Below are 11,348 nucleotides of genomic sequence, written 5' to 3' on the forward strand. Positions count from 1 at the left end.
TGAATGAGAAAAATGCGGATCAAGGCCCTTAGATCTATTTATTTTATTTCGGCGAAAAGAGACAAAATTCTCTGAAACTTTCTTTGTTATTTTCGTTAGGTTCAAGTCTGACGGGAATAATATTCTACGACTAACAACTCATTTATTTTCAAATCGATCCATTTACTATCTATTATTTGATTTACTACTCCTTTATATTGGAATGAGTCAAAAGTCAAATGTTTTGGCAATTCCTCGGGGGGGGATAAGGCAATATAATTTTGAATCAGAGCTTTCGATCTTTGTTTATCCTTCGTAGTAATAATATCTCTGGGTTTACAACGATAACTTGGTATATCCACTATACGACCATTAACTAAAATATGTCTATGGTTAACTAATTGCCTGGCTCCAGGAATGGTCGAAGCCATACCCAATCGGAAAAGGATGTTATCCAAACGCATCTCAAGTAATTGTAGTAAAACCTGACCTGTTGACCCTTTAGCTTTTCCAGCGATATGCACATATCTAAGTAATTGTCGCTCTGTCAGACCATAATGAAAACGCAATTTCTGTTTTTCTTCTAGACGAATACGATACTGCGATCTTTTCCCAGAACGCAATTGGTTTTTAAGATCACTTCCGGATCTAGGTCTTTTACTAGTTAGTCCTGGTAAAGCCCCCAGACGGCGTATTTTTTTGAAACGAGGTCCTCGGTAACGAGACATAAAGACTCCTTTTTAATTTTATGGATTTTATTGAAATTTCATTTTTTCAGAATAAAAAAATGAAAACTGAACTATAAATTAAGACTGAACTAAGGGATAAACAAAGCAAAGCTAAATTTACCGAAATACTACAAAGTAGAATAAAATAAATTGTATCAATATCCGGATTTTTTGTATATATAGGAAGTTGCAGCTCCGTTTTATGATTTGTTCGGTAGAGAGAGATCTAATTGTTCCAATACATTTTTTGGTCATGGTTGCAAGTTACCACGACATAACATATGGGAAAAGGAGGAGAGAGATTATCAATCACGGAAAAATCGATAGAGAAAAAGCCGGCTATCGGAGTCGAACCGATGACCATCGCATTACAAATGCGATGCTCTAACCTCTGAGCTAAGCGGGCTCACATAACATAACAGAAATAGTATATAGAAATTGAGGAAACTACCGGATTTTAGCTATTAGCTGATCTTATCTATTAGCTATTCGTTTAATATTAACTATGAACTATAACTATATAACTATACTATAACTATATAACTATATAGTATAGTATAGTTCTATATAGTTATATAGTATACTTCTAAACTATATACTATAACTAACTATAATAATAATTCTGACTATTCTTCTGACTATTCTAACTATATCTAACTATAATATACAACATAATGTATTTATTTATATATTTATATTTTATATATTTATATTATGTTAATTATAGCTATAGCGAATCGGTCCTAAGATAAAAAAAAAGATAAGGATAAAGATACAATCTAAATGAAAATGAGACATTCCTCTGGTTTGATTCGGAAAAGGAGGAGATAGGACAAAAAAAAAGAAGAATGAATATCGACCGTTCCACTATTCCAAATCGCACTGTAAAAATGAAAGGGAGGGAGAAACATATATATGTTGGATATATCTATCCATATTGAATTGCGGATACATCAATGATAGAATCATTTCTGATTGAAACAAGGTTCATTCAATATAAATGAACTGATGGGGGATAGCCAAAAAAATCAAACAGCAGCATACACTTTTTCAATATAGAAATCATTATCTAACGAATTCAACGGGTCCAAACAAACAAAATAAATGAAAAGGATAGTTGGAATTCCAACTAGGTCTTGGTATCAAAGGGGATATGGCGAAATCGGTAGACGCTACGGACTTGATTGGATTGAGCCTTAGTATGGAAACCTGCTAAGTGGTAACTTCCAAATTCAGAGAAACCCTGGAATTAAAAATGGGCAATCCTGAGCCAAATCCTTATTTTGAGAAAACAAAGGTTTATAAAACTAGAATTTAAAAGGATAGGTGCAGAGACTCAATGGAAGCTGTTCTAACGAATGGAGTTGACTACGTTTTGTTGGTAGCAGGAATCCGTCTATAAAAATTACAGAAAAGATGGTCCTATATACCTAATACGTATGTATACATACTGCCATATCAAACGATTAATCATGACCCGAATCTATTATATTATAATTATATATAATTATAATATGAAAAATTCAGAGTTATTATGAATCCATTTCAATGGAAGTTGAAGGAAGAATCGAATATTCAATTATGAAATCATTCATTCCAGAGTTTGATAGATCTTTTGAAAAACTGATTAATCGGACGAGAATAAAGAGAGAGTCCCATTCTACATGTCAATACCGACAACAATGAAATTTATAGTAAGAGGAAAATCCGTCGACTTTTTAAATCGTGAGGGTTCAAGTCCCTCTATCCCCAATAAAAAGCCTATTTTACTTCCTAAGTATTTATCCTCTTCTTTTTTTTCATCAGTGGTTCAGTTCAAACAAAATTCACTATCTTTCTCATTCACTCTACTCTTTCACAAACGGATCCGAACTAAAATCCTTGGATCTTATCCCAATTTGGATAGAACCTGTACAAATGAACATATATGGGCAAAGAATCTCTATTATTGAATCATTCACAGTCCATATCATTATCCTTACACTTACTTGTCAAATTTTTTACTACTTTTTAGTCCCTTTAATTAACATAGACACAAGTACTCTACTAGGATGATGCACGGGAAATGGTCGGGATAGCTCAGTTGGTAGAGCAGAGGACTGAAAATCCTCGTGTCACCAGTTCAAATCTGGTTCCTGACACGTAAATAATGTATCGGATAGATATTCATACAAATTAATCGAGATAGATCGGGCGTTAATAGTCTAGAGCATGATACGTATTTACTCATCTAGATGTTACATATTTACTCATCTATTACATATATTTACTCATCTATTACATATTTACTCATCTAGATATATATATATATATATACCTCCCCTTGGGGGGATTGGTTACATATTTACTCATCTAGATGTATATATATATATACCTCCCCTTGGGGGGATTGGTAAAAAATATATGTATGGATGGTTATGGTAAAGAACAAAGTGAGATTATGCTCCCGTCTCTTTTTTCTTTCTTGTTTCTTCATACTGTGCTTTCTCTCATTCAAAAAGAATATTAAGTCTTCATCTATATTCAAAATAAAAATAAATAAGTAAAAGTAAAAAAAAACTTAAAAGTCGAGAGGAGTTAAAAGATAGCAATAGACAGAATGCACTTCAGACACAGTACAAATAAAATCCAATCCCTTTTCATTTCTTCATTTCATATTTTTGACATTTATTCCATTTCTTCACTCTTGCTTACGTTACTTTCCGAGGTCCATCTACATCTAAGTAAGTTATGTGCGCGGTACAAAGTTCATAGTGCAGAACTCTTTTGATTCATCCCATTGTTTCTGCTCATACGAAATGGATATGATCTATTCCAAATTTTGGAATATAAATGAAGTTTTTTTTAGGTTATCCATAATACGAATTAAAGTCCGGTTACTTTCTTTCATCTAGAACGGAACGTAAAAATATTCCTTCACTTGAAAGAAATCTGGAATCGTGTCATAGTCGTATTAAGTAAACATTAATTTCTTATCATTTAATGAGCATCTTGTATTTCATAGAAATTGGGGGTAATATAGTCCTTACGTAGGGGCCAACCTATCCAACTTTCCGGCATCAAAATACGTTTAAGGCGTGGATGATTATCATAAGAGATTCCCAACATATCATAAGATTCGCGTTCTTGAAAATCAGCACTTCTCCAAATCCAGAAAACAGACGGGATTCTAGGATTATTCCTTGGGGCAAATACTTTTATGCATACCTCTTCTGGTTTAGCTATACCATACTGTATTCTCGTAAGATGATACACACTGGCTAAAAATCCGCCTGGTGCTACATCATAGGCACACTGGGAGCGTAAATAATTGTAACCATATACATATGAAATGACAGCAATGGAATCCCAATCCTCGGTTTTTATTTGTAAAGTTTCTATTCCTCGGCAATCAAAGCCCAAAGATCTATGAACTAAATCATGGTTGACTAACCAATCAGATAAACGATCCTGCTGCATCTTCTTGATCTCTCCCACATTTGTATTTGTATGAGTATTTCAATTTACAATGAAATTTTTAAAGATTGACCCTTTCTTTCTTATTCTGCACAAAAGAACCTTACCTTGTCTGATTCACTAATTCATGGGGAGATACTGAACTTTTGGATTTGAAAAATGTTTCAGAAGGTATCTCTGAAGTAGATGGTGATTGATAGAGCAATTCTTGATCATAATTTCCAGTATGAGTACTGCGTCTAACACAAAACTTGTGATTGGTAGTAAAACATCGATTTTCCTGTTGAGACACAGTTCTATCTTCAAAGATTTCTCGAGATATTTTCTTACGAAGTTTCGTTATAGCATCTATAACCGCCTCTGGTTTAGGTGGGCAGCCCGGCAAATAGACATCGACAGGAATTAGCTTATCGACTCCACGAACAGTACTATAAGAATCAGTACTGAACATCCCTCCTGTAATAGTACAAGCTCCCATAGCAATGACATATTTTGGTTCAGGCATTTGCTCATATAATCTTACTAAAGAAGGAGCCATTTTCATTGTTACTGTGCCGGCTGTTAAAATTAGGTCTGCTTGTCTAGGACTCGATCTTGGTACCAATCCATAACGATCAAAGTCGAATCGCGAGCCTATTAATGAAGCAAATTCAATGAAACAACAACTGGTACCGTATAGAAGCGGCCATAAACTGGAAAGTCTTGACCAATTCGAAAGATCATTCAATGTAGTTGAAATAACTGAATTGGTAATTGTTTTGTCAACTAAGGGAAACTCAATCAAATTCATAACTGTCTCAATGTAATCTTTTCCTTCATTTTTATTTTGATTGTCTGAATATTCAGTTAAGACCATTCCAATGCTCCTTTTCGCCATGCATAAACTGAACCAACAATTGGGATAAGCACAAAAATTAAAGCTTCGATAAATACAGATACACCCAATACATCGAAACTCATTGCCCATGGATAAAGAAAGACCGTTTCAACATCAAAAACAACAAAAACTAGAGCAAACATGTAATAGCGGATTCGAAATTGTAACCAAGCATCCCCAATGGGTTCTATACCCGATTCATAACTAGAGAGCTTCTCTGGTCCTTCACTAACCGGGGCTAAAACTCCGGAAATTACAAATGCCAAGATAGGAATAACGCTTGATATTATTAGAAATGCCCAGAAAATATCATATTCGTGAAGCAGAAACATAAATGTACTCCTATTAATGTGGAATATGCTGAATTATTCGATTCGAATCGGAATTGTCAATTCATCCATAACTTCTTATCTTAGGCGAAACAAGAATTGATTTTGATCAAATCAAACTGCATAGTTTAGAGTTTGTTTGCTGTGGGGCATGTTTTGTTTAAAGATTCATCTAATGGAATCCCACTTACATTTTGGATTTCGATTCTATTTAGATATGGTGTAGACATAGGATGCTCTTACACAAACAAAACTCTCTCACTTTGTCTTGGGTTCTCTATCCTCTAGAAAAAGGTAATAAAATACTAAAATATCCTATGCCTATAACTATTCCTATGCCTATAACTATAATAAATATCAATACCCTATAATATAGTAAAGTAAATATCCTATAATTAAATACTATGAATACTATATTCATTAGAATACTATGTTGATTATATATAATCAACATAATGAAATAATAATAATTTCATTTCCTTTTTTTAAAACTTAAATTTTTCAATAGTCATATGGGGTAAAATGTCTAGGGATTTCTAGCATATTCTATATTATTCGAAGTATTCCTTTTTCATTAAAATCTGGGTATAGGATCATTGCTTCTATTGATTTGATACGAATATGAATACATAATCTAATGCATCGAATGATTTTTTATCTTTTTCTTGTCCTAGATTTCATTTCTATTTTTCTTAATTGATTCAATCCGTTGAATTGAGAGGTGACATATAACAACTTATATCTTTCTATACAAAAAATTGGAAACTTGGAACCTGTACTATCCCACCTCCTCAGAAATAAATAAGAAGAATCGAGTTATTTCATTAGAGTTAGAATGAAAGATTCATTCTATTTCGGACCAATCTCTAATACTAAACAAAGATTACGATTTGGAATGAACCAAAATACTTGTTTGTTTTGTTACGGCAATAACGCTTAATAATATAATGGTAAGACCAAGCAATGGGTTAGATTTCGCTACAAGAAAAAGGTTTTACAGCAAACCTATACTAGACAATGAAACATAGCAAAGAGTGGAGTAGTATAATCGACGGAATCATAAATGATTTACATAACATTTTCAAATAGAAAGAATCACACATTATCGAATGATTCGACGGACCAAATCAAATCCACAAACCCACTCAACTCATAGAATATAGAAGAAGAAACGTTAATATATTTAGGCCCAATTCGTTATCTCTCCATTATCTCTGAATCAATCAATAAGGTTGCTCTTGTTCTGCCAAAAAACGATTAGTGATTAGTTAGGGGGATTCTCCAAATACAAGACAAGACCCAAGACCAAGAAAAGAATAGGTCCTAGACCCATGTGACTTAGGATTAGACTTGGTTGGTCCCATAGAAATGAAAACCATACTAAACTATATACTAAACACTAAACTATATACTAAACAAAAATATAATATATTAGGATTAGGGCTATACGGACTCGAACCGTAGACCTTCTCGGTAAAACAGATCAAACTGATTATTATCGAAATGATTCGAACTGTTTCAAAGACCCAACATGCATTTTGTTGCATTGGGCTCTTTCATCAACTGATGTAAAGATCAGTTAGTCCACCATATTTTTTCTTTAGAGGAAGATAATGAGATGGTTCCATGTGCTCTGATTTATTATTTGTATTCTGATCTAGGAGCAATACCAAAGTGTTTCAAAGAAGGGTTATCTTGACTTAGGTCTGCCTTCGGCCTAGATCAACCTAAGTTAAATGGAATCTCTATCGCTCCGCTGCAACAGTCGAATATGAGACTTCATACACCTTAAAGTTCATAGGACGAAAAGAGGTTATTTTGAGGCCCTTATACTCATTATGCCTAGCATTGAATGGGCTGGGTATTTACCTTATCAACTATCAAATCAATGGCGGGTTCTATTTGATTTGGCAACTGAATTCGCGCCTGAATCGGACCGAACCAAATATTTGTCAGGCTATTGTTCTCTTGTTCCCTCGAACCTATGGAGTAAGACATCGATTTCTCAATACGATCAATTATGTTCATTGCATAATAGGCTCCTTTGAAAAGCATTGGCGCGCGTGTAAACGAGGTGCTCTACCAACTGAGCTATAGCCCTTGTCATAGACATCTTAACATATAGATAATTTCTTGTCAAGATGGATATTCCATAATCCACATCATAGCTCTCTGATCTATTTATTTTATTTACGCTTAACAGAACAGATTTATTTACGCTTAACAGAACAGATTAGTATTGCTTAGAAATAATATTCCACCTATAATCCCCGAAGTGATGGGTTCTTTTTGTGGTGATAAATGACCTACTTAACTCAGTGGTTAGAGTATTGCTTTCATACGGCGGGAGTCATTGGTTCAAATCCAATAGTAGGTAGAACTTATTAGATACCGGAGTCGATGAAATGATATCTAATAAGTTTTTCTACCCCATCTTCTTTTTTTGTTTTATCAGATTAGACTTGATTGTGTTCAATTGGCAGAATCAACATGTGGTGTATAATAAAGAACTTTTTAAAAACTTCTCTTTATTATTTTGATGTATTGACTTGACTAGTAGGAAATAACATTGACAGCCTCTACTCGTGTCCTAGCTCGTCTGAGAGCTAGATTCGCTTCAATTGCTTGTCTCTTACCCTCAGCTCTACTCAAGTTAGCTTCAGCTATTTCAAGAGCTTGTTGAGCTTCTTGCGGATCAATGTCAGTACTTATTTCCGCATCATTTCCTAAAATGGTGATTTCATTATTACCTATTCTAGCGAAACCACCCATCAGAGCCACCGTTAACCATTGGTCGTTGTTGAGGCGTATTCTCAAAAGACCTATATCTACAGCCGTGGCAATAGGGGCGTGGTTTGGTAATACGCCAATTTGGCCACTATTAGTAGATAAAATTATTTCTTTCACTTCTGAGTCCCAAATAATTCGATTAGGAGTCAGTACACAAAGATTTAAGGTCATTTCTTCAATTTGCTCTCCTCTTCTAAGTTCATAGCTTTCGCGGTAGCTTCATCGATGTTACCTACTAAATAAAAGGCCTGCTCGGGAAGACTGTCTAATTCTCCGGAAAGGATCAGTTGAAACCCCCTAATTGTTTCTGCAAGACCAACATATTTTCCTGGAGAACCAGTAAATACTTCTGCCACGAAGAAGGGTTGTGATAAGAAACGCTCGATTTTTCGTGCTCTTGCTACAGTTAAACGATCTTCTTCGGATAATTCGTCCAACCCAAGAATAGCTATAATGTCCTGAAGTTCTTTGTAACGTTGTGAAGTTTGCTTAACTCTTTGCGCAGTTTCATAATGTTCCTCGCCAACGATCCGAGGTTGTAACATAGTTGACGTTGAATCTAAAGGATCCACTGCTGGATAAATACCTTTGGCAGCTAATCCTCTCGATAATACGGTAGTAGCATCTAAATGTGCAAATGTCGTGGCAGGAGCAGGGTCGGTCAAATCGTCCGCAGGTACATAAACGGCTTGGATCGAAGTTATAGATCCCTCTTTGGTAGAAGTAATTCTTTCTTGCAAAGAACCCATTTCTGTACTAAGGGTAGGTTGATAACCCACTGCAGAAGGCATTCTCCCCAATAAGGCGGATACTTCTGATCCTGCTTGGACGAAACGAAAGATATTGTCGATGAATAGAAGTACGTCTTGTTCATTAACATCCCGGAAATATTCCGCCATAGTTAGGGCAGTCAAACCAACTCTCATACGAGCTCCCGGCGGTTCATTCATTTGACCGTAGACTAGAGCTACTTTTGATTCTGCAATATTTTTTTCATTAATTACTCCGGATTCTTTCATTTCCATGTAAAGATCATTTCCTTCACGAGTACGTTCGCCTACTCCGCCAAATACAGATACGCCTCCATGAGCTTTGGCAATGTTGTTGATCAATTCCATGATGAGTACTGTTTTACCTACTCCAGCTCCTCCAAATAGTCCGATTTTTCCTCCACGGCGATAAGGAGCTAAAAGATCCACTACTTTAATTCCTGTTTCAAAGATTGATAATTTCGTCTCTAACTGTATAAAGGCAGGTGCAGGTCTATGAATAGGAGATGTTGTGCTAGTATCTACAGGACCTAAATTATCAACAGGCTCCCCAAGAACGTTGAAAATTCGTCCGAGGGTAGCTCCACCGACTGGAACGCTTAGAGGAGCTCCCGTGTCAATCACTTCCATTCCTCTCATCAGTCCATCTGTAGCACTCATAGCTACAGCTCTAACTCGATTATTTCCTAATAATTGTTGTACCTCACAAGTCACATTAATTTGCTGACCAATAGTATCTCGACCCTTAACTACCAAAGCGTTATAAATATTAGGCATCTTGCCCGGAGGAAAAACAACATCCAGTACTGGGCCAATAATTTGAGCGATACGCCCTAGGTTTTGTTCTTCAAGTGTGGAAACCGCAGGACTAGAAGGGGTAGGATTGATTCTCATAATTATAATTAAAGTAAAGTATGTCGAAAGTTTTTTTGAATAGTGCCATGCCAAGTCGAAAATAAATGTCCGATAGCAAGTTGATCGGTTAATTCAATAAGAAATAAATGGGAGTTAGCACTTGATTTAGTTGGTACCACCCAACCGAATACGATTCAATCGTTTACTCATTCAATTACTCATTCAATGAGTCAATTTTCAAGTTCAGCCAATCCTTCTTTTTTTCAAAAGAAATATTAAGTACATGAAATCACGAGTAAGTCTCTTTCATTTCTCTATCATTATAGAAAAACCATCCGTATTAGATTCTATTATCTATAGAATTCGAACCCGAACTCCATTTATGATTCATTATTTCGATCTAATTGGCCATTGTTCTTTTTTTTTTTTGAATAGATATTGGATTTCCGCCTATCTATTCTTTATACCCTTTTAGGATGAATTATGCCTATTTTCACATCTAGGATTTACATATACAACATATATCACTGTCAAGAGTGAATTTTTCTTAGTATTTGGATTCAAAATAAGAAGGAGATCCATTTGATTTTATTGTAAACTTGCAAAACAAACATTGGGTTTGGGTTGCGCCATATATATCAAAGAGTATACAATAATGATGTATTTGGAGTATACAATAATGATGTATTTGATGAATCAAATACATGGTCTAATAATGAACCATTTCATTTTAACATAACATTGAAATTAGTTGATAATATTAGTTGAATATTTTTTTTCTTTTTTTTTATTTTTATTTTTGTCAAAGGTTTCATTCATGCATAATCTATATCGAGTAGACCTTGTCGTTGTGAGAATTCTTAATTCATGAGTTGTAGGGAGGGACTTATGTCACCACAAACAGAGACTAAAGCAAGTGTTGGATTTAAAGCTGGTGTTAAAGATTACAAATTGAATTATTATACTCCTGACTACGAAGTCAAAGATACTGATATCTTGGCAGCATTCCGAGTAACTCCTCAACCTGGAGTTCCGCCCGAAGAAGCAGGGGCTGCGGTAGCTGCCGAATCTTCTACTGGTACATGGACAACTGTGTGGACTGATGGACTTACCAGTCTTGATCGTTACAAAGGGCGATGCTACCACATCGAGGCCGTTGTTGGGGAGGAAAATCAATATATTGCTTATGTAGCTTATCCTTTAGACCTTTTTGAAGAAGGTTCTGTTACTAACATGTTTACTTCCATTGTGGGTAATGTATTTGGTTTCAAAGCCTTACGAGCTCTACGTCTGGAGGATCTGCGAATTCCCACTTCTTATTCCAAAACTTTCCAAGGCCCGCCTCACGGCATTCAGGTTGAAAGAGATAAGTTGAACAAGTATGGTCGTCCCCTATTGGGATGCACTATTAAACCAAAATTGGGATTATCTGCAAAAAACTACGGTAGAGCGGTTTATGAATGTCTACGTGGTGGACTTGATTTTACCAAAGATGATGAAAACGTAAACTCACAACCATTTATGCGTTGGAGAGATCGTTTCTTATTTTGCACCGAAGCACTTT

The 11,348-nt window shown here is 35.2% G+C and overlaps 3 protein-coding genes and 2 non-coding genes across 5 annotated transcripts in view; 2 read left to right on the plus strand and 3 right to left on the minus strand.

Moving 5' to 3' along the window:
- LOC135663515 (photosystem I P700 chlorophyll a apoprotein A1) overlaps positions 1-903 on the minus strand; it is a 9,110-nt gene extending 8,207 nt beyond the window's left edge. The window contains exon 1 of the mRNA XM_065176840.1: positions 1-903. This exon is cut by the window's left edge and continues 8,207 nt beyond it. The gene's annotated coding sequence lies outside the window, so the exon portion shown is untranslated.
- Positions 904-1,040: 137 nt separating this feature from the next.
- Positions 1,041-1,113, minus strand: TRNAT-UGU (transfer RNA threonine (anticodon UGU)). The gene has a single exon. It is a non-coding gene; the product is annotated as a tRNA-Thr (tRNA).
- A 1,662-nt stretch (positions 1,114-2,775) lies between these two features.
- Positions 2,776-2,848, plus strand: TRNAF-GAA (transfer RNA phenylalanine (anticodon GAA)). The gene has a single exon. It is a non-coding gene; the product is annotated as a tRNA-Phe (tRNA).
- A 2,123-nt stretch (positions 2,849-4,971) lies between these two features.
- LOC135663516 (ATP synthase subunit beta, chloroplastic-like) lies at positions 4,972-10,300 on the minus strand. Its single transcript, XM_065176841.1, has 2 exons — positions 8,344-10,300; positions 4,972-8,278 (listed from the first exon to the last, which is right to left on the minus strand). Exons 1-2 carry the CDS (start codon positions 9,821-9,823, stop codon positions 7,923-7,925), a joined length of 1,836 nt encoding a protein of 611 aa, XP_065032913.1. The 5' UTR covers positions 9,824-10,300; the 3' UTR covers positions 4,972-7,922.
- A 149-nt stretch (positions 10,301-10,449) lies between these two features.
- LOC135663511 (ribulose bisphosphate carboxylase large chain-like) lies at positions 10,450-11,344 on the plus strand (the record flags this gene model as incomplete). The annotated part of the gene is made up of 1 exon (XM_065176836.1): positions 10,450-11,344. A coding segment is annotated over exon 1 (693 nt), but the record flags the coding sequence as incomplete, so codon positions are not given.
- Positions 11,345-11,348: the final 4 nt, after the last annotated feature.

Source organism: Musa acuminata, unplaced genomic scaffold, assembly GCF_036884655.1.
Source record: "Musa acuminata AAA Group cultivar baxijiao unplaced genomic scaffold, Cavendish_Baxijiao_AAA HiC_scaffold_726, whole genome shotgun sequence".
NCBI lineage: Eukaryota > Viridiplantae > Streptophyta > Magnoliopsida > Zingiberales > Musaceae > Musa > Musa acuminata.

Excerpts from the sequence above, each read along its gene's own strand:
- LOC135663516 (XM_065176841.1), bottom strand. The coding sequence starts at position 9,823 with ATGAGAATCAATCCTACCCCTTCTAGTCCTGCGGTTTCCACACTTGAA. Across the intron at positions 8,279-8,343 it reads TATGAACTTAGAAGAGGAGA|AAGTGAAAGAAATAATTTTA; the intron begins GCAAATTGAAGA and ends TTTGGGACTCAG.